At 40.9% G+C, this 27,212-nt stretch overlaps 1 protein-coding gene across 3 annotated transcripts in view; it reads left to right on the top strand.

Annotated features, from left to right (window-relative positions):
* The window catches only part of tmem245 (transmembrane protein 245), a 35,628-nt gene extending 12,977 nt beyond the window's left edge, over window positions 1–22,651 (top strand). For 2 of the 3 annotated variants that reach the window (XM_015357301.2, XM_015357303.2), the window contains 9 exons: window positions 809–899; window positions 1,135–1,233; window positions 2,529–2,660; window positions 3,992–4,114; window positions 4,675–4,820; window positions 9,022–9,122; window positions 13,021–13,195; window positions 14,153–14,347; window positions 17,648–22,651. In XM_015357301.2, coding sequence (XP_015212787.1) covers window positions 809–899; window positions 1,135–1,233; window positions 2,529–2,660; window positions 3,992–4,114; window positions 4,675–4,820; window positions 9,022–9,122; window positions 13,021–13,195; window positions 14,153–14,347; window positions 17,648–17,693 — 1,108 coding nt within the window. In that variant the 3' untranslated portion in view covers window positions 17,694–22,651. The other variant, XM_069195006.1, reaches the window with a different exon arrangement.
* The last annotated feature ends 4,561 nt before the right edge of the window (window positions 22,652–27,212 follow it).

Here is a 27,212-nt window from a genome sequence, read left to right as displayed (position 1 = left end):
TAACCTGAGTGACTATTGTCTCAATTGTGAAGCTCTTTTACACTTGCCATCTCAAAACATTTCTGTCATTAAAGGAACATTCATGGATGAGGCACCTTGAAAGTAAAGTGATCTGTAAAACTAACCAGATTAACCCTCTCCAGGACTAGGAGCTGTAAAATGATAAACGGGAGCATTGATGTGTCTGGCTGGCTCTCAATCTTTTTTTAACACAGTCATTCAACAGTAATTCTGCATCTATGGTGGCAGTCTTCACATTAACTGCCACTGGAGCCTGTAAGCTGGGATGGTTCAGCTAAAGGGTTAACAAGTTCTCTTAAGTGCATTAGATCCGTCCTTGATTTCCATATTAACCTCATAAAATTAAGTGATTATCTGGCATGTGCTGTAGTTCTGTCACAAGATTCTCTGAACCCTGCTTTGTCTTGCTCGCTTTACAAAAAGAAATGCTGTTTCAACTTGTTTATGCTCAAAATAATTCCCTCTGGTGCATGACGATCTGTCCTGAAATACCTCCGGTGCTGGGACATAAGAGAGTAATTTAGTCAATTGTTTTTCATATAAATTCCAGTATGTGCTTAGAGGCTAACATAGGCATACCCTATACCATAGGTCCTTAATAGGGACTTATGGATTGTAAATTATGAGCATAATTTTTATAAATCAACATTAATGGAAACCTTGTAAGAACTAACCCCTGGTTAGCACTGGTTTGTGTCTGGTATCTCGATGTCCTGACTGATTGTACTATTATTTTTTTTAACTGGGTTTCTTGAATCAGAAAATATTTTGTCTCTTTGATCCACAGCTGGCTCCCAGAGGCTCAGGTGGTGCAGAAGGCTCTAAATTCTGCTGCTACTAATGTGTACCAGTATGGCAGAGAGTGGATAACCCAGAAGGTAGGAAGATGACAAGGGACGATACTATTCCAGTCCGGTATTCCTCTAAGCCACACTAGGTCTGTTCCAATTCTGATCAGGTTAAACAGCAAGAACAATCAGAGAAAAAGTGATACAGTATTAAACAAGTTACGGCTGAGATGTGGGTGACCTGTGAGAAACGGACAACACCAGTGAAAACGGGGTTTAGATTTGGCGCTGAAACCCTTGACCTTTTCTTTTGTGTGTCTCCTAGCTTCACAAGATGCTGGGTGAGAAGGTGAACAACACAGCTGTGATTGAGAAGCAGGTGCTGGAGCTGTGGGACAGACTGTATCACTCCTGGTTTGTGAAGGTATAATCAGCAGAAGCAATGATCACCTGCTATCAAAAGAATAATTTTTAAACAAAGGGGCTTAAAACATGGTGCCTGAAAGTAGAAAACATTTACAATACTATTTCTACCCTCCCTACACACAATAATTGCTGACCGCAAAGCCCTACCGCGGGTGCTGAAAACTGCCCGGTCCATCACTGGGGTTGCCCTCCCATCTATACAGGACATTTATGACAGATGGTGGTTGAGGAAAGCTCTAAGCATCATCAAAGACCCCACACATCCCAGCTACAGACTGTATGACCCTCTACCATCTGGAAAACGGTACCGGAGCATTCGGGCCCGGACTACCAGACTCAGAGACAGTTTTTACCCCCGCACTATCAAACTGTTAAACTCCCAGCCTCTCTCACTCTCACCTCAGCTCTCACCTATGATCTGAACCTCACAGTGCCTTCTTTCTTACCCAAAAACTCACACATTGAAATCTCCCTCTACCTTACATGTCAAAAGCTCACTCCCCATAATTTCTATCCTTTTATTTCATTCTGTTGATGCATGTTTTTGCACATCTGATGTTGTTTTTGCACATTACCTGTTACCTTTTTGTTGTTTTGCACACTGCCTGTTGTTGTTTTTTGCACACTGCCTGTTGTCTCTGTCTTTCTTTTATTATACAATTGCATTGTTGTTTTTTTGTACTACGTATCGTCTGAGAGCTAGCTAATTAGCATTTCGTTATACCATATACCTGTATATGAGTATAATGACAATAAACTTGAACTTGATAATAAATTGACGTTTGAAGGTGTTACTTTTAGGTGCAATTGTGTATTTTTTTCTCTTTTTACGGTAGTTAATGAGCATGTCCCTGACATTTCATATTTTGTGCTTTCTGCATAGCAAGTCTCTCTCACTTGGCAGCCCCTGCTTTCTAAACAGTCACAGCTGCAGCTGAACAAAACAAGAATGGGATGTGGCATTATGCTTGTGGCAGTTTGTTTATGCATGTTAGACTACTTTGTGTTTTGCTGTAATGGTACACCAGAGAAGTTTTATCACAAGCCATGATCACTAACCTTACTATCGTTTCCTTACTGAAAGTGTAATTGCAACAGAATTGAAAGAAAAGGCAGATTCTCTGATTTACCAAGTAGTAAGTTTATTAGTGATACATTTTGAGACCTGTTTGGAGCCAGGTGTCCTCCTTAAGGTCAACATTTCAGTTTCCATTTGTTTTGACATGGTTTTTGATGAAAAAAGGAGAGTTCCATTGGACACTGTCCTTGTCTTATGTTTTTTATGTCTTTTAGAATGTTACCCACTCAGGACGACACCGAGGCACCAAGATGCACATTCACCGTCAGCACAGCTGGTTGGGTGATATCCTGGACTGGCAGGACATTGCGTCCTTTGTGCAAGAGAACATCGAGACCTTGCTCTCTGTGAGTGTTTGAGGGATGCAGAACACAGCACAGGCACTTTGCATTGTTCAGAAACCAGTAGGTCTGTAGCCTGTGTAGCCCTGATTTGGTTTGGGTACATTTTTAGAATATGCCAGTTCACTTCATGTCAGAATTGAATAAAAAAAAGATGTATCTAGAGGTTCCAAGTGGGTTAGTTTCCAATAGAATCTAGGGTATATATTAGACAAAATTAAATACCTTTTATACTGCAGGATTTTGGCCCTGACCTCTTGTAAATCATTTACTTAGGTGGGAAATCAGCTTCATGGTTTTACAGTTATTATTTTGTCATTGTATTGTTCAAATACTTTGTTTAATGTGCATTTTTATGTTTTTATAAATAATTTTAAATGTGCAACTTTCAGCTAGTATTATATGATGTTCACAGTATGCTCATGGTTTTATAAAGATGCTGATTAAATCAACCAGCAGTTCTATGTCTGCTGATTTGCTTTCCGATTACATGTTATATATTCTGTGTGGGTTATACAAGGACTGTAAGCTATGACAGACATCTACCAATCTATTTTCCAACTACTCCATCTAGTACAGGGTTATGGGAGAGTCAGAGCCCATCCTGGCAAGCAGTGGGTACAAGGCAGGATACACTAGCCCATCACAGGGCACACGCACACACATGCTCACACCAGGGCCAGTTTTCCTAGAAGCCAATCAACCTACCAGTTCTGTCAATTGTGGGAGGAAACTGGAAAACCTGGAGGTAACCTGTGCAAACACAGGGAGAACATCAAAATTCCACACAGATCACTCCCCTGTGCTTCCCACTGACATTTAATAAAATTACTCAGCCACACATGCCGTGATATGAGTTTGCATAAAACACAGAAAATCTTAAATTTGGGGTTATAATGGAATAGTTTGGACTGTTAGACAACCATGGCTTGAAGCACCAATGCTACAGATAAGTTATTTCCTTCTCTGATCCCAGAGAGCCCTTATTCTTGATCTTTTATAGGTGTCTTTAAACAGTGGGTTAGGGTAGCTACTGCTGTATTGTCAGTCATAGAGGGCTTGGCAGGCAAGAACACCGGGAAGACCCGTAGTTCTCCAGGCCAGGTGAAGGCCTCTGTATTAGATCACTGGGTTCCATTGGCTACATCTGTAAGCTGTGAGAAGGAGCGGAGTTTGTGCTTTTCAGTAAATCATGGTGCTGTTTGCATTTGCCTCTTCTGCTCAGATGCTTGCACAGTGGTGACTTCTGATGACAAGAAATGAATAGACACACAGAATCACTGTACATGCTGTTGAGAATGGTATGTGTGATGACCCGGGTCCCTCTGTGACTGCAGATCCTGGAGTCCCTGTGGATTGTGATGAGCCGCAACGTCAGCCTGCTCTTCTCCACTGCCACCACCCTCTTCACCATCCTGTTCCACAGCGGCACAGCCCTGCTCAACTTCGTACTGTCCCTGGTAGGAATCATTTGTGCCACCTCTCTTCCGCTTGCTATCCTTAAAAAAATCTTGCACGAAGAGTGTTTTTTTTCTTCTTCATTTTCCAGTCTTGTCCTTACTTTCCTCCCTGCCGAAAAAATGACCGACCCTGTTCATGCCAAGTGTGTCACACCAGTTGTTCTGTCAGGGAGACCCCTTGTCATTGAGATGGGCAGTGAACATTATCCTCAGAGCTGCACTCTGCCCCTTTGAGTGATCATGTTTTTGAACTGTCCTTCAAATCTTTGTGTGAAGTGCCATGTTAAAATATAGCAGACATGATAACTTTAACATGTTAGCTGTTAAATAGGGTTTAGGTTTTTAATGTGTCTATATTACTAATGCTGTACTACTACTAATACTATAAAGTCTTTGCCTTTATACTTTTCCTTCAAAAGAATATCACTGGGCTTTATATACAGGCGGGGCCCCACTTAATCCGTCACTGACGTGCAACCCCTGCCTGGTTTTCTGCTGTCGCGTGGCATGATGCTGTAACCAGCAGCTCTCCGTGTGTCGCACTCCCTGTCCTGTTCCAGGTGATCTTCCTGACCACGCTGTTCTACCTGCTGAGCTCCAGTGGAGAGTACTACAAGCCTGTCAAGTGGGTGATCAGTCTGACTCCCCTCTCTCAGCCTGGACCCTCCTCCAACATCGTGGGCCAGTCTGTGGAGGAAGCCATCCGGTCAGTGTCCATTCTGGAACTCACGCACGCATGAGCCAATTTCAGGGCCTCCCTTGTATGACATTCTTTTTTAGAAGTTCAAGTAGGGAGCTGCGTCAGCATGCGTAGGCTGCAAAGGAACAAGTAAAGGTTTATTCCAAGCTGAAAAGAGAAGAAAGGAAACACAATGTTTCGGCTGTGGAGCCTTCTCCAAACACCCAGTTAAGGCTCCACAGCATTGTTTCTCCTTTCTTCTCTTTTCAACAATTTTATTTTTTGTTCAGCTTACCTCGTTTCTCCCAAAAAAATCGAAATAATATGTTAGCCACCCACGCAGCTTGTGCAATGTGAGATTTTATAAAGATGTATACTGGGGTGTTATACTGGCTGAGACCCTCCTGGGGGTGTTCTTTGATTTTTGGTTAGAGACCCTTTCCTATGCAGGCTCGCCACAGGAGAGATATTTCTTGTGCTGTTTCCAGTTCACTGGGAGCATCCCCTGGGCTTCGTTCCTCAGTGTGTCTCATCAGCACTGATTACAATCAACAGGATCAAGTCGGGAATCATTAGCTTAAAGTTCACCTTTAATAGGAGAAGCTTTTAATCAAGGCTAGAGCAACCGAGCACAAGTTTAATTAAAACGTTCTCCACATGATCAGCTTGCGATGTGCTTAGAGGGGAACTGCAACAGTCTTGTGGAATAATATTTTGTGTGCATGCTTCTAATGCCTATTCAGCTTTTTTCCAAGTTAATTAAATTTTTACGTATTTATTCTGAAGGATCAGCATACAATAAAAGTATGAGGCACTTGACTGCACCCTTGAGAAATTTATTGAAGAGAGTTTATTAAATGTTGTCAAGGAGCAGGGCTGAGTTGGTAGAAGAATAGGATGGTTCTTTCAGCTAGCCGCCTAGCCGCCTGACAGTCCTGATTAAGGCTGTGCTACAGGTCAGAGTGGGCTGTAATTTTTCTGTGCTGGCAAAGTTTCTCATGGGGCTGGCCTTACTTGTGTAAGATTGAGCTGTATTTATAAGAGAGGAGGCAATTTCTCTTCATAACAAAGTCCTCTTCCTTGGAATCTTGGCTACCAGTGTGGAAAGAAATCCTGTTTATTTGTAATGCTTAAAACATTTAGGACATTTGAGTTGTCATTTCTGCCAGTGGGGGATGGGTTGAATTGATAGTTTCTTTCTCCAAAAGAAGGTACGTAAATAGGGAATATATTTAGTAATTGCAGGTTTACAAACTGGATATTGCTAAGCTGTTTCCTTACTTGTGGAAGTGCACAGTAGATCTGACTTCTCACAGATCTGGCTGTTTTTGAGGTGTTTTTGTTTTATATGTCTTCTGAGGATATCAACAATGGAGAGATCACGTTGATTCTAGTTCATATACTGAGGCTTTAGTCCACTCCTTGCTTGAAATGCAAATTGACTTATTATTACTGATTGTACGTAGAGGGAGAGCTCGAGACTTCTTCAGAAGAATTATTCCCAGGGCGTTGCAGTGCCGTTTCCATTACCCTGCTGTTCGTCTTGGCCAAGCTGGATCTAACTGTTGTTCAGAGAAACATGTTTAATGTATAACGTATTCAGCTGGGATCCACATTTCATGCTGGATATGAGAACCACAGAAGAGCTGTGAGGCAACGATAAAGTCTAAGCAGATTAGGATGAGCAGCTAAGAAACAGACTGCTCTTAAAGCATGCAGATCTTTTGCAGAAACACAAATGGCAATTTGTTCTGACTTGTGATTGACATTCCACAGTTATGCACTGCAGTGAAAGAAGAGAAGGACCTCTTACAACCATTAATAATAAGAATAAACATGCTTGAGCAGTTTTCATTGTGTTTGAATTGCTCTCAAATGAACATTTCACATGTTTTTTTAGTAGAAATAGGTACAATTATGCAATTATTAATTGCTTTTTACAGCAGTGTAGAGCAGAGGTCAGTTTCACTTTCTGTCGGCACAGTGTGGAGCTGTGGATACAGTTCTGGACTCGTTCCAAATCCTAGCTGTGGTTGTCTTGACAAGGTTCAGGGTGTTCACCTGGATTGGTCCAGTAAAATATGCGGCTGTATAAATGGGTGCAAATGTTAGAATTTATCAGCCAAATAAATTCCTTAATATGGACTATAGGGCTTAAGAGGCGAGTGATAACAATCACGAACTTGTAAATAAAATAAAATGTGAGAAATCAATTCACCAATTTCTAATTCTGATTCGCAGGAACATACAGGGGGTGGACAAAGTAATACAAACACCAAGCAATATAAGAATATTCATTAATAAGGAGTTGGGCCACCCTTTGCCTTCAGAACTGCTTCATTCCTTCTTGGAGTACTGTTGTTCAAATTCTGAACTGTTTCTAGTGGGATATTAGACCATTCGTCTTTGAGTAATGAAGGAGGTGGAAATCTCTGTACTCTGTGTTCCAATATTTCCCATTAAGTCACAGAAAACATTGTGGGTTGAGGGCTTCATTTGGCTTTCTCCAGCCATTAACCTGTCCAGATGTTTAGGAAAAAGAGTGAAAGATGACTCATCAGGCGTTATTACTTTCTTTCACATTACACCAGGTTATGCATTCCTGGGCACTGACCTTAGTTACAGGTGGTTTCAGAATGGCTGCCCCACCTTAAATAACAGCTTTGTGAAGTTCACGATGTAGTTATAGTTGTGACTATGTGAGTTGTCTGGTCATTTCTGAGGCCGTTGTTTTGTGGGTAATGGCAACCTATTAAATGTTCATCTATCCCTGTAAATGAACTTCAACATGTGATCACAGCTCCTCTTTCCTGACGCTCTTTTCCCTTGTTTGCCTTGTTTGCCTTATTTCTTCATTATTTTTGACACTGTTCTCCTTGACATTAAATAATTTTGCTGTTTCTGTGACTGACTCACCTGCCATTCAGGCACCACCCATATGACCTTTTTTAAAATCTTGCAATCTTGTCTTGCTTTAGAAACTCCTATATCAATGTGTTGATTTTAATTTGTCTTTTTGTAACAGAAACATATTGGTAATTAGTATTGAAATGAATGTGAAATACGTGTATGTTCCTTTTTTCATTGTGATTTTGTAACTTCTGAAGCCTTTTTTGTTAGGTGTTTCCATTATTTTGTCCACCTTCTGTAAATGTACACTAGGCATCCTTTATCCTTCTGAATCAAGAATTATACTGTAGTCTGATGTGATGCCATGTTCCATGTGACATTAAAATAAACTCTTTGTGAGCTGCGTGGAATGACCTGTGCTATCAGAAGGGATTTGCCTTGTGGCATGATAAGTGACCAAAGAAATGAGAAACAACTGTGTGTGTGACATTCCCAAGTGCCAGGAATGTGGAATGGGAAACAGTAGATAACAATAGGAGTCTGTGCTGACAGCTTATTTTTCGGAAAATTCATTTTGATAAATTGAGACTCGCAGAAAATGTGCCACACAATATACACTGGATAAAGAGTATAAAGAGTCAGTCTGTTCTAGTTGTTTAAATTAGGAACACAAACATGCTCTGAAGCAAAAATAATAAAATACAGTTCACGCATTGCTCCAGATGGAGTCATGTTTAGGTTGACAGCCAGTTTTGCGCAGTGATCACATTATGTGTGCACTACAGGCAGGGTCCCTTGGTAGCGGACTGTGTAATAAAAATGGCGAAGAAGACAGGGGGCAGTGGGTTAACAGACAGAAGTGTAATTAAGCAGTTTTGATTTGCAGCATCTTGTTAATGAGATGGTCCCAGTGGGAGCTGGCATCAGTCATGCTCAGGCCGAATCAAGTCAGCTATTTGTTTCAAAGAAAATTGGGTGATTGTGAGGTACAAGTCATTTGCAATTGAAAAGTCAAAGTTAATGACACACATTTAAAAAATTAAAGCAGCAACCTTAAACTCCTCGTCTCTTTGCTTGTTTTTTAATCAACCCCTGCATAATCGCAGATATAACAAGAAACAAGGATAGCCTTAAAGAAGCCAATTTAGAAGTGCTCAGCATTTCTATTATCAGCTCCTTTTTTTCATTGCACCTAGGACTTCTCTCAAACTTCTTCTTCAGCTACTTTGCATTATCCAGTTTTGTGTGATTCTAAAATGCCTTGCCATCCCTAAGAAGATAGTTGCCCAGTCTCTTCGCACCCTCGACCAATTTACTGGAAATACAGGAAACACTGATGATGTCGTTGCTCACTGCCTCTGTGTTTTTCTCCACTCAGAGGTGTGTTTGATGCTTCCCTGAAGATGGCAGGATTCTATGGACTCTACACGTGGCTCACACACACCATCTTTGGAATCAACATAGTCTTCATTCCCGCAGGTGAGCAACTATCAACCCAAGGTTAGAGACTTACTGTACATTTCAAGTTCGGCCATCTTTCTTGATCACAGCTCAGGTGTCAGTTTGCAGGGCATGGTCCTTGTCTAGAGTCACGCCTTTTCCTTCCACTCTTTGAACTTCAGGCAGAAGCTACATTCTGTCATGGTAGACCTGGAGCCTATCCTGGGGAGAAATTAGCGAAAGGCCGAATACAGACAGAGACAGGCACACATTCAGGGCCAGTTTTCTCAGAATCCAGTCAACTTCCACTTTGTCTTTGGACAGTGGGAGGAAACCAGAGCATCTATTGGAACATGGAGAGGACGTACAAACGCCACACAGATAACACCCCAGCTTCGGAACTGAACCAAGCGACTCAGCGCTGTGAGGCAGCAATTCTAATCACTGCCTGCCACCCTTAAAAGTGCCCAATCATAAGAAATACAGTTTACATTTTTAAAACTCATTACATAATGGACTAAAAAGAAACTTGGGAAGCTTGTTCAAGCTTGTATTTTATCAAGAATTGATTACTGTTATTCTATACTTTCTGGTGCATCAGCTAATGCATTTGACCGCAAAACTTTGATCCCAGGGTATTATTATATCTGCCTCTGGCAAGCATGTAACACCTGTCTTGGCATCTTTGCATTGGCTGCCAATCAAACACGGAATTTATGACAGGGCTCTACTGCTGACGTAAAAGGTGCTGAATGCTTTAGTTCCTAATTATTTGAGAGAATTTCTGATCTTCTACATTTCTCCAGTCAACTTGAGGTTCACACAGATTCTCATTTGTCTTGCTCTCCAAGGATTAAATTGAAATCAGTAGGTAATCGGGCCTCTGGCATCATGTCTCCATAGTCAAAGACTGATACAATATATGAGTTTTTAGTCTTGTTGAAAAAAAATCTTTGATCTTGGCATTTTTATGTTTGTTCACATTAATTTTATCTTTGTTCCTATTGCATTATGAAGAGTGCTCTATAAACAAAATGAATTATTGAAAGAAGTTTGAGACATTTATTTTAGCAACAGAGGATGCAGTCTAGTTTCCCCTTAAAATTATTAAGGAAAACATTTAATAAAACAATTATTAAGACTGATTTAAGGTGTTTTTTTTTGCCCTGAGTTGTTGTTTTTTTATTTTCTTCTGTATATTTGCTGAAGACTGCATATGCTGATGGGGTTTTGTGTTGATTTATTCTCTTTTCCTTTCTGATTCTGTCTGGTGTTTTATACTACCTTACCTCCTGTTATATTGTTTCTGTACTAGATTTTCTCTTCCAGTTTCTGCTCAGAGCTGTTTATTCAGTTGCAACATGTTCTTTCTCAGAAGCCATATTCTGCTAATGAGACATTTTTTTGCCGACAGAGGCAGTGACAGATAACGGGGGAGATAAACACTTATAAAGCACAGGACAGGATGAGTGCTACTGAGCACCAGTGGGATGAGAAAGAGAACTGAAAGGAAGGTTATCTGATGAGGAGTGTGTGAATTATTCAGCCAGCTCTCTCAGTTTGTGAAAAATGTCTGTGCTTATTCATGTGACCCTCTACAGTACAGAATACATCATATTCAAACCAGAAGAGAAGGATAGTAAATGTTCTGTAGAGCCATTCATTACAAACAAGAAAAGGTGGTATATAAAATATTTTTTGTTGAGTAGAACTGCAGAAAGAAGAACTCTAGTTTTTTTAAAGAAGACAAGACTGGCAATGTGATGAATTATAGGGATTTAAACTGAAATGATTGGAATTTCAACTGGATAAAAGTAAGTGATTCCAGGCTGGTTACAGGTTTTCTGGGGGTTCTTGGGGATTGACTTTAAACTCCCCAGTTCTGAGGAAATACATACAATGGTTAATAGTTCCTCCTCTGGGATTGAAAAGACATGTATTAGGAAGGGTGTTAACATTTTTCCACATCTATCAAACCTGGTCTAAATATTTAAAATACAGTGGCTACACCATTCTATCATGATCACTTTCTTTCAGAAAATCTGAGTACAAGTGCAAGAAGAAAGATCTTTATCATACAAATTATGTGGCCTTTCTTTCTTATAAGAGGCCCACTAATGTCCTGTTTTCATGTCTCAGGATATATTTTAAGTACTCCTATGTATGCCTCTCAGGCTATAGTAGAGTTTTACTCATGTAAGATAGAAAAATAAAAGATTTCCAAGGTACAAAATCTGGTAATAACATTAATCCAGTAAATTAACTAGTTATACAACTTGCACTTTATATCCCTGCAATGTAGAAGCATAGACTTTTAATGTAACTGAATAACTCCATATTCCTGAGGTTTAAAGCTCTATTGAGCAGTTTGCACTTGCCTGGAGCTACAAATTAATTTCACATTCCTGCAGGGGATTTTGGAAGCCTGCTAACACCTGAGTCAATCTGATTTTGACTACAATCCCATTATAGACTTATGACCATGAAACAAATAGAAACTTATTTTATGGTGAAACATATTTCAACATTCCTTTGAAATAAAGCAACCCATGAAATGAAAGAAAAATATAACACTTATTAATGCCCCTCTGTGCTCACTTGTAATTAGGCATAGTCTTTTTCAGAGCATTTTCCTTGCATAAACTTTGAGCTACAGTAAGCTTTGATTTACAGTGCAAATTTCTGCTTCACCAAAACTAAGGAATAAAACAAAAATATCAATCAAATGTTCAAATTTAGCAAAAATCAATTACCTTGCAGCTACAGGATGACCTCGCAATGCCAATTACCACAGCCGGCTTTTTCTGTGCTAATTCTTTTTTCAGGTGGTTTCCAAAATGCATATTCTGTATCTTGGCTTATACTCAATTTGGAAACATTTCCATGATGAGTATAGTGAAGGACATGTAAGGTCTGAAAGACCCCGCTTTGATATTCAGTGATATTCTGATTTAGATATCGGTGACACTGATGGATGTGCAAGGGCTTTACCTGAGTTTTTTGGATTTCAGTGCTGTCCTGCCCCTGGCCTTGGAAGGGTGTGATTTGTATTGTAGCCCTCTTGGCAGAGACATTTATGCTCAGATGGTGGCACATTAGGTGGCATATGAATCTTTAAGCTGCAAGGACATCAGCTTTGTATGTTTGAGGGCTTTCCTGGGGCATCTCCCTCTGTTGGCCATTATTTCCTCCAATATATTTCTTCTACTTTAAAGCACAGAGAGTTGTTTGAGGCTTAACAGGGCAGATTTTCATTCAAAATATGGTAGTCTTCAGATGTATCCTCAAATCCACAGTCTGTGCTTTGGGTTGGGGAAATCTGGATCTTTACACTTTGTCCTGCTGAAGATACAGCCATCTGGCATCCCCAGGAGGAGTTGTGCTGCGGAGTAACAGTCTTTTTGGTTAGGCCTGTGGCCATGAGGTGCCAGCTGCTCTGGGGACTGTGTATACCCATAGGGGCTGCAGAAGAAGAGACGATGTCCAGACCGAAGTGCCAGTCTCTGCTGGATACTAGGTATCCTGTCCACAGGTCACAGGGAAAAGCCTCTGTAAGTGAAAGGCCCAGTAATGACAGCTTGCATTCTGTGTGCCCTGACTGCCTCCCACCGTGTGTCTTGACATGTGTTCATGGTCTTCAGGAGGCTGACACTTTGATGTAATGGAAGCTTAAAAGCCCTTGAGTCCGAGAAAATTGTTTAGTGGATTTTTTTCCATTTTCACTAGAAGACCGGCAGCCTTTTTCCTCATGGAAAGTATTCATTTGATGTCAATACACTTTTTTTATAGGTATGGAATTAACAGTAGCTAAATAGGCAGCCATCTGGCCTGTGTCCTCTGTGAACACTGATGAATATTATTTACCAAGCCTTAGCAAGGGGTGTCTAGTCCTAGCAGGATATACTGATGCCCGCTCCCTGTGGTGTGTGTCCTGCAGCTCTTGCTGCCATCCTGGGGGCTGTTCCCTTCCTGGGCACGTACTGGGCAGCTCTGCCTGCAGTCCTGGACCTGTGGCTGGCACAGGGTGAGAGTGTCAAAGCTCTGCTGCTGCTCATCTGCCACCTCCTGCCAACCTACTTTGTGGACACAGCCATCTACTCTGACATCTCCGGGTAAGAGGCTCAGACTGGCGATCGGCTGACACTGGCCACTCTTATCTTACTGTGTGCATCTCTGTGTGTCCTTGTGTGCCGCTGTCTACTGTATATGCAGTATATGAGGCTATCTGAGAGTGTGTAGGGCTTTTTTGGTGGGCATGTCTGAGTACGGGTGAGTCCCTGTTCTCTACCAAAGTTACAACTGGGTTTAGGGATTAGCTGCGTGTTTTGGAGGTGTATGTGAAGAAGAAGGATGTTCTGCCTGTCTATTTAAATAAATTTTGTTAATAGACCTAATGCATATTATAAGACGTGAAAGAAGGGAATGGAAAGAGTGCACTCTTATTAAGTGCACTAAGGTAAATAGCCAAAGGATATTATAAATTAAATATCGTCTATGAAGATCCTTCTAATGCAAAGTCGCTTTCCTGCATTATGCACCTCTTAGGTCTCTTAAAATCAAAGCTGTACTTGGGGAATCCATGTCATAGTCCGATAGTGACATCACTCAGGCTTGAATTCAGGATCTCTGCACCCTAGAGCTCAACCTGTTGTAGGCATGCAGGAAGTCACAGTGTAGCTCAGTGAAGATCTGAAATGAATTGAATTAGGAAGGGTCCTTTTCAGAGAGCAAGAAATCAGCAATGCAAAAAATGTCTTTTACTGCTGAGCTCTGAACACGAGCATTTCCAAGCAGTTTTTATTCCTCAGAAGTCAGAACATCCTTAGGCTCACCCTAATGATTACCATCAATGGTACATAATAAATGAGTATTTTTGACACATTCCACATAACAGGTGTTGGCCTCTCTTGTTAAGCATGCATATAACATAACCAAACATCAGATGGATCCTTTCACACATGCAGATCAAACCCTGCACTGTGCTTGGAGTGAGCATCATTACCAGGAGCCCCCGGTTAAATAAGCTTTGGAAGCCTGCGAAGATGGTTTGATTGTGTGTTTCCTGACAGAGGTGGACACCCCTACCTGACAGGCCTGGCAGTCGCAGGAGGCGCATACTACCTGGGCCTAGAGGGGGCGATCATTGGGCCGATTCTGCTGTGCATCCTGGTGGTGGCCTCTAACATCTACAGTGCCATGCTAATGAGCCCCAGCAGTGCCCAGCCCACTCCTCTGCAGCCCCACTGGCCCTCACACGTGACCAGGTGAGCGAAACTTTTAAATTAGCAATCTGAACCATGAGAGTCCTTTCAAGTGAGCGATGAAGATAAAAATGTCCTACCTGCAGGGTTTAACAATTGCCATGTACCTGTTTATTATAATGATAATAATAATAATAATAATTCCTTAGACTTGTATAGCGCTTTTCTGGACACTCCACTCAAAGCGCTTTACAGCTAAAGGGGACTCCCCTCCACTTCCACCAATGTGCAGCCCCACCTGGATGATGCGACGGCAGCCATAGTGCGCCAGAACGCTCACCACACATCAGCTATCAGTGGGGAGGAGAACAGAGTGATGAAGCCAGTTCATAGATGGGGATTATTAGGAGGCCATGATTGGTAAAGAAAATTGGAAATTTGGCCAGGGTACACTAGGTAACACCTCGACTCTTTTCAAGAAACACCCTGGGATTTTTTATTAACCACAGAGAGTCACAACCTAGGTTTTACATCTCATCCAAAGGACGGCGCCTGTTTACAGTATAGTGTCCCTGTGACATTAGGACCCAAACAGACCACAAGGTGAGCGTCCCCTGCTGGCCCCACTAACACCTCTTCCAGCAGCAACCTTAGTTTTTCCCAGGTCTCCCATCCAGGTACTGACAGCCCACTGAAACCTGAGTTTCAGTGGGCTGCCAGTTGTTAGCTTCTGGCTTTGTTTTACACTGGATCTCTCTTATTTACCACATTTATATTCTCTTGTAATGTGTTCCTGCTGCGCTGCTAGTAATTTAGCTTAGAAAGATTGTGCAAGTGTAACAACAGAAAATTAAGATCAGCTATAAAAGAATACACCCGGAGCAGGATTGTCAGATAAAAGCCTCCAGGGTGGCCTTGCATCTTGGTGACTGGCAGTTTGAAATCCATGACTGTGGCATGGGGTCCGAAGACAGCACTGCTGGAGTCCACGGGGTGCTAGAATTTTGTATTGTGTTGAACAGCAGGTCCCTTATCTGTGACTGGCGAGGTGCTTATCAGACTGGACAGTGCAGGTGTGAGCAGTGCCTGTCTTCCAGTTGACAGTTTTTTTTTCTTGGCCGCCTAATCGGGTTAACAGGATGAAATAAGGCAAATCAGCCGTATAATGGCCTCTCCATTCAGTTTTTTTTAAATTCTTTGGTGAATTTAGAGGACAGGCTAAAAAAAAAACTGGTTTTGCTGAATTGTAGCTTAAATGCAGACAAACATTCAACTAATTATAATCATTTGGTTAACCTACTTAGGCAATTTAAAGAGAGTGGGCAATACCCAGTGTATTATGTAGGTTTTTAAATGGCACTTGAGTGAATTATTATCTTCTTTTGAGAACATGCAACCTGCTTCCTGTTTGCAACACCACCACACACCATCAAGTCCCACTCTGCATCTTACCCCACCTGTTTCAATTTTATTTCAAGGCAGACATGGTTTTGTTAAGAAAAATGAGCCCTAGCGCAAGTGTTAGGGATATTATAATTATCCATAACCTTATATAACATGAGTCCAAGGCATAATTAAAACCTTGGAAATCATTTTATAACCATCTCCTTTCCACAGCTTTATCCTGGAGGTCTTTTGATAGTTCTTTGTTGCCATAGTTGACTCTTTAATTTAAAATGCATCTGGCAGTGGAGGCCTCCAGGAACATGTGACTCTGTTCTGAAATGATCAGAATCGCTACAGTTGATCACAGGAGGAGGCTAATTAGCTTGTTGGTGATGTGGAAGACAATTGGTTATCCAGAGCTAATTTACAATGGCTGTTATTAAAGGGGAACTCCAATGCTCTTGTCATATTTTGGGATCAGAAAGAACCAGCATTGATGAGTGCATTTCAAACCACAATAAAAGTAAAATGTACACAGTAACTTGTAAAACCTCCAATTTATACCACAAGGTAGACAAAATTTCCATGTATGCGCTGTGCCAAGTTCTGCAATTCAGAACGAGGCAACAAAACGTCCAGTGAATACCACTTGTTAACTTGTTAAGATCACATTGGGACATTTCTGCGGTGAAAAGCCTGCTGCACAACCTGTTTGTATTCGCTCATACATCACATGACATTAGTCATGATGGAGACTAGTGAGGCGGAAGGGCCGAATCATGCCGTAATTCGTGGGAACGTGAATGCCTTTTTGCGACAACATGGCGACTTACAGAACTTTCACAAAGTTCACGATTTTGTGCTTAATTTGAAATTTGTTAATTTTTTCAGTAACGTCAATTAATTTATTTTGTTACTGAGATGTAAGAATACCGTTCTGAGAAATTGGACCTGCAGTGCCCCTTTAAGGGGGTGTGTACACATATCTCATCCATTTTTCTAGGTTTTCATTTGTAATTTCCTTTGAATGTTTGAGCATTTGTTTCTCACTTGGAGGTTTTGTGTTTCAGTGTACAAATGAAGGTAAAACCAGTTCTGATTAATTGTATCTTGATTTTAGGCTGTTACACCACAAAATGTGTACTTTGGAATGAGTTATAGACTTTTTGTAGGCACTGTGTGTATATATTTCAGCTTGTGTGAGACCTTAAAAAGTTTATCTGAAGTTCCTGAAACCATTTAACAATTTCCTTATCTAGGAAATAATAGAAAATCTTTCAAACATTTTCGACAACCTTCAGCAAGTTATTCAACATGTATTAGTGGCTCTGAATATGGTATTTTTAAAATCTGAGTTCTGTTTATGTATTTGTTCATGAAACTGTTGAATGTGTTTAATGTTATGAATCTGTGTCAAATGTGCCTGAGAGATCAATTTAAACTAAACCCTCGCTCAAATGCAGAAGCCCTTCTAGGTGTTAAATGCTGAGTCTGCTTTGAAGTGCACTGAAGAGACAATTCATTAATAAGAATGCAGTGACGAACTTGTCTTGGGTGGGTTCTCAGTTGGAGGAGTGACAAAAGAGGCAGGAATAAGAGAATGCGATGTCCACAATTACTTGATAAAGGCAGAAGAGGAGATTGTGCCTAGAAACAGCTGGAAGGCTTCGTGTGCAGTCCTCTTTTATTGTTTTGGATTTCAGAGCATCAGTGAAAAATGACTTAAGTCTGTTAATAAACGCTGCCCAATGCACATATTTCCAGAGTCTCTAAGCTGAGAGGTCATGCGGAAGTAGTACATACAGGGAGCTCCTATGACCTGGCTTTTTATCACACTTACTGTAGGACTCACAACAGTGTAAATGTTGTGACATTTACACTTTTTACATTGTACTGAATACTCTACTACCTCTGAAGGGCTAATGCCACACTCGAAACACTTTTTCACTTTTGCAATTCTTTTTCTTCCTGTTTCAGATCCTTCATGGACAGTCCCAGCCTGCTGAAGAGGGAGACAGAGTGAGGGCAGAGTCGGTGTGACACTGGGCAAGAAATGGCTGCTCCTGATGTACTGGTTATCGTGAGCTGCCTGCTAAGGCCTCATGTGACCTGCGTGCCAAAGGGAGGCTAGCAGCCAAACACTGTTCTCTTAATTTCCTTACAGCTGCTGGCCTTTCACCGGTGTTATGTGTGACTTGGGTGGGTGACTGCTGCCCACCTTGCACAAAAACCCTTGTCCCTTCTCCCAGAGTGTGAGGGCTAGGGGAACACGCTGGTTTTTAGCACTTTAACTGCCATCTCAGCTGCAGGCAGTCATACTGTACAGTAGGTCTCAAAAAGAAACTTATTGTACTTGTTTTGCTATGAAACGCCATACGTTGGACGGTTTGTAAGACCGAATGAATCTAGCCTTCTAATGCCTTTTATCTATTATTTGCAGAGCTTAGGAACTATGTAAATATGTGCTTTTGGCATCCACGACTGGGAATGTGATTGCTGGCAAATGTTGTGATTCCTGTCTTCTTTCAAGAAGACAGGGCTGGAAACATCTGCCATCAGACCAAGTTTGTTTTTAAACTTGTGTGCAATGTCATGATTGAGTGAGGAGTGAATAATGCCATAGAATCCCCTGGTACTACATTGTGAAATACTCGCACACTCTCTCTCAAGCACACAGTGCTTGTGTTTTATAACTTAATTAAGAGCAGACCTGTGAAGAGAAGCTGTGTTGTGTGATAGCGGGTCTGTGCTCTCTGTACATTCCATATAGAGTGCACTTCAGATTCTGAAAGTTTAAACCTCTACTTTTCTTCTTTCTGAATGGTTAAAATTATTTTATTGGAAAGTGACATGATCTGTTACTCCCTACTCAGTGAATGGTCATGACGGGGTCATTTTTAGTGTGCCTTCTGTTCAGGTTTTAGGGAATAGTTCCTCTTTGGTTTGTATGGATGTGTAAAGTGTGCATTGCTGCCTGGGTTGTACATTACTGTACCCCTGAAAGAATGTTTGAGTTAATTCTTAGTGTGTACTGTCCCAAGGATCTTCATTTTTTTACACATTTAGCAGGTCTGGTTCTGTTCCATTCTGAGAATCTTTTTTTTGACACTCCAAAGCTCTCTTTTTATTAAAATTGTGTTCTGTGTTTTTCTAATTCCAGTTCATGGGGAAGAACTTTGCCTTGTAATAAGCAGTGCTGTCAAAGGCATTTTTCCTTTTTAAAGTATTTATTGGCACTACAGATCTGTGTTATGGGATTTAGTTTCACATGTTCGTGACATTTCACATTTTTTCACCAGTTTAAGAAGTACAAATTCACTGGTAAGAGTTTCTGATGTGCACTGTTGAAGTAAGAAATAGTACGTTTTCTTAAGGGTGTGTGACTTTGGTAGAGAGTATTATTGTGATAGGAGAGACTTTTGTTTTCACATTTATGTTGCACACTGTTCAGTATTATTAACCATTATTTGTAAATTCTAGTTAATTTTGGGATGCATATTGAAAGTGCATGTATCAAAGCCTTGAACAGAGAGCGTATAAGAGGCATTCAGATCAAAACATGTTTATTCTACTAGCTAAACCCCTGCAGCCCTTGCGTGTTTCACAGACTTAAGATAAGTGGTATTCCCAGACTTGTTCATGTGAAATAAGATTGTGTAGTCTAAGATTAGTGCTAATCGGGTTCTGTGAAACACCCCTTTCCTTCTGTTCTGTATTAAGTCTAAATGTACTTGCCATACACTGTAGATGACACAGACACGTTCACAGGAGGCTTTCTAAAAGACATTCTGAAATCCATGAGATTGCAATAACATTACAATGAATCCTTATGTAGCATACAACCCAGTTATGCTTTTAGGATTTTCACACAGAATATATACCATTAATAGGAGGAACCACTGTAAATGTATCATGATGACAACCACTATGGCTGACCCTTTTCAATATAATAGCCATCTGCTTCTTGTGATCTTAAAAAATAATCACTGTCTCTGATGGTAGGACCCATGACCAAATGCTGAAAAATCAGTTATATTACCTGAAAAATATTATTTGGACTTATTAAAAAAAACACTATAAGATGTGAATAAAGAATTCTTCAAAAGCAATAAACCTTTAATTGCACATAATTCCCCCCTCCCCCTGAATTACAGAAACCTGTGGCACTCATAAGTAATAGCTGATGTTCAGCCATACTGTTGTATTCACTTTAACAGATAGCAGTATGAACAATGATCTTTGGATTTCAGTGTACTGATTTGTGTGTTAAAAGAAGCTTTTGTCTTACTTCTATACTTTGCAATATAGAGCACCTGCATTGTAAACTCTGAAATGCAGGAGAAGACCATTGTTTTGGGGATTTCCCGCTGCTCAGTTTTCTCATGCAGTCCCAGCTATGTCAGGTTAGACATGTAGCTGCATTTCTGCCAGCATGACTGTGAGCAGACTGAACTCAACCAAGTTGCCAGAAAGGGCAAAATGGTGTAATTTGAAACTGAAACCCTAGCTCAATATATTCTGCATTGGCAGACATTGGATTCCCCTTTGAATACTGTGTAAAAGAAAGACCAGCTGTGCTCAGTCAAGGGAAAATGTCAAAGCCTTCCTAGGCAGTGCATCACAGTACAGCACTGTAGAGCTGTGTTATGTGTATGTGTGCAGCCTGGAATAAATCACTAGAGGCTCACAAATTAACAACAGCATCTGGCTGTGAACGTTTAAGGTGTAAGCTAGCAGTACATATAGGCACTAGTGTAAATGAATGATTTTCTTCAGGCATCATAAATTCTTATTTCACCTTAAGGTGTAATGATGGTACTCATGCATGCCATTTTGTAGTTTTGTTGTCATGTGGAGAAAGATGTATAGATTTTTATCTAGCTTGTGCAAAGATTAAGGGTTGCTTCATGTTGCGAGATACACAGATGGATCTACTTTCTGAGCAGTCTTCTGTGGCCAGAGTGGAAGTAGTGGCCATTATGGTACCCTATAATGATAGGCACTGCTGAAGTATGCTGACAGCATTTACATTTTAAGAATTCACATTTTAGAATTCCCCTGTGCTGGAGGGAATTTGTGCCTTTCCTTTCTTCTAGAGTAGCTGCCACGAAAATACAACTAAGATAAATACCGCAAAGTCTAAAGTACAGCCCAGTTTTGGTGACAGTCCTAATGAATATCATGACTTTATTTGATATGTGGTATGTATGTTGCATATACTGTAGGAAACAAGAGACTCCTTTGGGTATGTGTGCAGGAGAGAGAAGTATGAGACATGGAGGCGGGGTGGAGAAAACGCATGAAGAGTGGCAGTAAAAAGAGGAAAAGTGGGGAAGAAGAGTCAAAGTCATGAGGGAGATACGTAAGGCAGCAGTTTGTACATCAAAAGATTTCTGTTAAAAGAGATTAATTAGTCATTTATGATGTATTTCATTTTTTTGATTAAGGAATTAATCTCTTATTTGCTCCTTTTTCAGCCTGCACTCTGGCTCAACTTCACGCTGTAATGTTTAAATATGTAATTTCTGTTTCCTGGTTGAAGGAAATATCCTGATAGTGAAAAAACAAGAGTACATCGATGGCAGAGCTCGATGACTGTTACCATATACCATACAAAATGGTTACCAGAGTGCAGCAAGATTCGTTGGAGGGGCTGAGGGCAGCTTCAACCTCTCACAACATGAATATACAAGTATTTCATTGTTCCCTGCCATGTTCATTGTGTCATATCTGTAGCGTAGATGTTATAGTCCTGGGTATCTGCAACAGTAGGAGAGAGTTGGGTAGATTACTTCCATCATTCAATTTGTTCCATTATTCAACTGGACAATGCTGCACAGTCTTTTAAGAGCTAGTTTAATTTGTTTTCTTCCAGTTCTAATTTTGCACAATTTCATTTTATTGCTGAGGCTGTGGAATAGCTGAGGGATCAGGATCTTGTGTTTGCTCCACTAATTCACAATAACCAACGGGTCTATTCTGATCATCTGAACTCGGTTGCTTCCACGGAATTATTAATTCCTGTATGGTAGATTAGTCCAGTGAAAATATCATTGAGTGGTTCAAGGACGTACTTGAGGATAACATTCTCCTGCTTAGCCAGGCAAACTTTGCCCCAGGGTAGCATAAGGAATTTCTGAGCGGCATAAATAGGAAAGCTGCTTTTGTTTGAAAATCTAAAAGTGCAAGAATTTTTACCACAGTTTAGATCATTGAAGTGGCATAATGTGATGACACTGAATTGTGTCAGGCATTGCAAACGCACAAACACAAACACACAACCAGAAATAGATTCAACAGGTGACCTGGAAGCCTCTATTCCTATTCTTTCTGGCTTTGAAAACGCACACCAAGCATAACCATGCTATCAGCACTTTTTACATTAGTCATTCTTAAAAGAAACATGCATGTCAGTGGCAGAGGAGGCCATTGGAGAAATTAAGTGAAGATGAGTTGTTGCTTCTGGTACAGTTGGCTTCCTTGGTTTTCTGTACTCATTGCAAAGCTCAGATATTAAATGGAAAGACAGTTTATTGCCAAGAGAGTGGTTTGGCTATGCTGTAGCATCAATTTAAAAAGTAAATTTAGGCAGGTGATTCTGTATCGTATTTATTGCTGTTTTACTACACGTAAGAACTGAAAGGTGACTGCGTTATACTTTCCAGTTAAAATATATATGCTTTGAAGTCCACCTTCTAAAATGTAAAAAGTGTTAAAGTATGTGAAAGTGAGACAGAACTTATATCCATAAAATACATCGTTTTTGCTGCTTACGTTTTATGTACTCTATATTAACACAAACTTCTGGTGCATTGGTAGTGTTGTCGAAGTCTTGTTTAATTTCGTGCAAAGGTACCAGCTGAAATGGTGGTATATCCATGCTGAAATGGTAAAGCATTAGAATGGGGCTGTGATCACCAAAAAAGTGTTATGTCTTTTTTACTGACAACGTGCTGAACAAATAAAACTTTGCAATTAAAATGTGGTCTCCTGTTTTAATAACAGCCTTTACATGAATTGTGTAAAGTGCATTCCTGGGGATTTTGGAATGTGCTGTAGGATCTAAACTGGGTGTTGGAAACCTGCAAGTTTGCAGTTCCAGTTCATTTCTTCCATTTACATTTATCCAATTGGCAGACACTTTTATCTAAAGCGATTTGCAGTCTCAAGCAGTCAAACTGCAAAGAGGGCAGATAACAGCAATTTTAAACAACAATAAAACCACAGAGAACAATGAAGGACAGTGTTACTTAAGTACGAGGATGCTGCACAGTTGAGGAGTTTCAGTGCTGCTTGGCAGGCATAGAGCTACATCCCAAAAAGATGATGTTTCAGTTTTTTACGGAAGATGCAACACAAGACAGAGGTTCCGACTATGTGACCTCACTTAAATCAGCTCATTATTTGGATAGCTGGACTATAATTTACCATTTCCTCCCAGTGCCTCTTGTGCGGCTGTTTTAAGAAGACCTAGAAGCCTTGGGTATCCCTGTACAGCAGTGCAGAATGGATCTCCCCATGGAGATTAATATCTCTGTGCAACAACACTGAGATTCTGTATGTTCTAGCTCAGTGTGACACAAAGTATGGACTTGCTAGCTTGTGGTCATTTTGAACACCTCTATCTGGTTCCCTGTGTTCAGGGTTGGCTGTTCTTACTTGAGGCTTTGATTGGTTGTGTGCTTTTCATTACACTTTAATGATGAATTTAACTGGTTCTGCTCTCGGTAGTGAAAGAAGTGGGCCATCTACTATATATATACTTGTACAGTATATGCAATCTCTTGTATATAAAACTCTCTGATAATGTACTTATTTGGAGCAGTTTATCATTTCTCTTTTCCATACAGTTCCCCTGTTGTTTTAAAGATAACACTGAAATAAGCTTGTCCAGCAATGCTATGCATTGTGCCCAAAGCCATGTTTATATAGAATAGCACATGTCTTCATCGCTACACTGAATCACAAGATTAATTCACAGGAATTGGATGAAACAGTGTGGGCAGCATATGGCCCAGGATTTCTGCAAGTCATCTCATCGGCAGAGGTTTTTTTAAGATGGTTTTGGCCATGTCCTGTGGAAAATAGACAAGTTTAATTGAAATCAATAGGTATTCACTTTCTCAATTATCATCTGCTATGAGGTATTGACGTCTCTTTTTATATATGCCAGATTATCTCCATTAGCCAAAGAGCAGGCAGTTAGTGATGAGAACACACAAGCCAGTCTCTTTCACCTTCACTCCAACAGACAGAGAATGCACAGATGAATTGCTTGCCTTCAGGAATTGATTGAAATGTATTATTTCTTTAATGCCTGAGATTGTTTTTAAGTTATAAGGTGTCAGGAAGGCCACCTCAGCAGTAGTGCGTAACCAGTAGGTGGCGTGAATTTCACACTGAAACAGCCTCGGCTAGTGCTCTGAGCCGCACTCTGGCATTCCCAGATTTTGAATCTCACGAGTGCTACATTGCAAAATGTTTGAGAAACCTTTAATTATCACTATTCACTCTCGTCAGCAGTTCTTATTAACAGTTGACACTGCAAATCAAAATTGTGCGAAGGGGCAGAGTGTAAAACTAAATTAAGAAAAATAACACACCCCTGACTAATATAGTCCATAAAGGTAAATTGATCATGCCCAGATTTTAGTTTAATATAGTTCTTAATTTATGCTACATAATAGCAGGTATGTAAACAATTGTATTAAACTCTCTTTATTCCCCATAAACCCGTAGTGAGTCGCCCATCTAGCAATGACCGATGCCTTTTTGGTTATTGTTGCTTATCTTCTCAGGGAATACACACATGACAGTAAGATGTGTGTAGCTCCGGCTAATTATGTGGGTTGCAGTGTTTTTGATCCATTAATGCATGTTTCACTTGGATCTACAGTGTAGTATTAAACGAAGGTTTTGCACTCTCTGCATTTGAGATTTGGATTCCAGAGTAAGCTCTCTGTACCAGAAAACAGGTGCAATAATTGTAGTTCTGTAATGCTGCATTTCTCCAGAACATGTCCCCCCAGGTACAGCGGTGCAGTGAGATTAGAGTTCAGGGATGAGTGTGGCCTGCAGAGCTGTCTGAAATATAACACCTTCAAGCCAAGTTCTCCCTGGTTACTTATGCAAAACTAAAGCATTGATTATATTATGCACAGTGCAATCAGAAAGTGATCTGAGTTGTGGCAGAGTGATGAATCGATCCAGGGATTTCGGTAAATGTTAAATCAGGGAGTGGAGACTCCTAACAACTGCATGTGTCTGTCCATCTTTAACTCAGTGTGTGTCTCAAGAATGCAAACTACTGTACACAGCTCTCCTCTTTGTGTCTGTTTCAGTTTGTTGTTGTCCCTGGACTTTCGCTTCATTGGCACTTATTGCATGGCAGCTGTACTGTTTTTAACCCCCTTCATGAATCGGTGTGTTTGTGCTGATTCATTTTGTCCTTAAAGCTGCAGTTTATAGCACTGCTCCTCTGCCTGTGCCTTTGACTACCTCATTTACTTATTAAATCAGTGTCTGTGGTTCTCCAGTGAAGTGCTTTCGGGTGGATGCTTCTTCCGCATCTGTTCACTTCAGTAGTAAGCTATTGTGGACAAAGCTGACCACAAACAGCTGGTTTCTTCTCATTTTCACCACTGGGGGGCATATTAAGAAAAGGCTGGAAGTGTGAGGAAGGGAATTAAAAGTGAGCCAAATACAGTCATCATTCTGGTGGGTCTGCTTCTGCAGCTAGTTTTCTCTAATCCATGCCACTCGATGGTAATTGATTTCTATAGGCAATAATTTGAAAGATTTGGCTCTCTGAAAAAGCCCCATAGAAGATCTCTGCTTTAACTCCATAGGCCTCTAAAATTCTAAATTCCAAACAGCTAGCAACAACTGGAAAAAAATGATTTTCACATCTCTTGAGCACACTTCTTCACTGCTTTATTGTACACACTCCCTGCTCTCTCCCACCACCCACAGCTTACGCAGGCACCTTCAAACATGTTGTCCCTTGAGCGTTTCTCATCTGGAGAGATGAAGGAGTGGTGTACTGTCAGGCAGTCACCTCGCCAGCTGCTTTCCACAGATAGAGCCTGCTGCAGGCAGGCGATCTCTCATCCCCATCCCACAAAGCTGACGTACAGATTCCAGGCAGGAGTCGGCCAGCTTTCTTTCCATGAGAATACACACAGAAACAGCTGCTGCGCCCTACTCATACTATTGCTGGACGGGACCGTGTGGAGACTAGTGCAAGAAAATGGTTGCAAAGATTTTTTTGCACCAAGAAAATTACTTCTTACTTCAGTTGTTAGCGTTTATCCCTATATTATCAGGAATTCTTCCAAAATCAGGAATGCTTATTCATGGGAAGGGTGTCTCAGAGCTTATCAACTCAGAGCTTATCGTGTAGACACAGAGCTGAGCGCACACACTCAAACCGGCACACAGGGACAACATTAGGGACACTAACGCAGCTGACATTGTCTTTGGAAGGTACTGGAGGTGGAGGGGGGGAATCCAGAAATCCCTGAGAAAACTTATTGGGAACACACTGAAATCACTGTCTGAAATCAAACCCGGGACCTGTGAGCTGTGACGCAGGAGTGCTGACTGCCTCTGAAGCGAGTAAGAAACAGAAATGTACTCAAACTGCTTCCCCTGCTCCTCCTCGGTAAACTCTCACTGCCAAAAGGTAAAAGGACAGAGGAAAAAACACACCAACAGGTATATAAACACTTTATATTATCGCTGTTTTCCTGTTATGTCAGTCTTTTCCTGTGTCATATCCTGTTGTCTATGTTTGTTTGCCATTATCAGTTGCCGTTTCTGGCAGCTCGGCTTTGTTTTTAAGTGTTACTGTTCCATCAGGACAAACACGTGTTTTTAATACATTCTTCCAGGCTAAAGAGGAAGTGAAGTGAATGTGGCATGTAGGATTGGATTTCCCCCATGCTGTACAATGGTCATCACATGTCCTCACAAGCACACTGTCCTGTCATCGGGCTCTATGTGTAAGCATCCTGAACAGTAATGACCAATCTATCACTTAAAATAGACCCATCCATTTCTAAACACCTAATCCACTACAGGGTTGGAGGCGAGTCCCAAACAACAGGCAATCAGGTGGGTACACCTTGGACAGGACACCAGCCCACTGCAGGGCAGACAAAAACACACACACACTCACACCAGAGCCCCATTCTTCCCAGAAGCCAATTAACCTATTATCTTTGGACAGTGGGAGGAAACCTATACAAACACAGGGAGGACACACAGTACAAACTCCACACAGATGGCACCCTCGGTCCAGAAATGAACTCGGGACAGCAATGCTAACCACTGTGCCACCACTTATGATACAAGTACAACAAATTACACCGGGGGAAAAAAACTAAGCACATCTTTAAGAGAAGGAACTCCAAAGCATTTCCTCCAGAGCACGAGCCATTAAAGTCACTTAAGTCGGAAATCTGAAAAACAACCCCCATCGTGACCTTTTGGCCAAAAGCTACAGAGAGGTCAAGAGAGAAGGATTTTTTTAAATTAAGAT

The sequence above is a fragment of the Lepisosteus oculatus genome, chromosome 10, assembly GCF_040954835.1.
Source record: "Lepisosteus oculatus isolate fLepOcu1 chromosome 10, fLepOcu1.hap2, whole genome shotgun sequence".
Lineage (NCBI taxonomy): Eukaryota > Metazoa > Chordata > Actinopteri > Semionotiformes > Lepisosteidae > Lepisosteus > Lepisosteus oculatus.
This window is presented reverse-complemented; position numbering and strand designations above follow the sequence as displayed.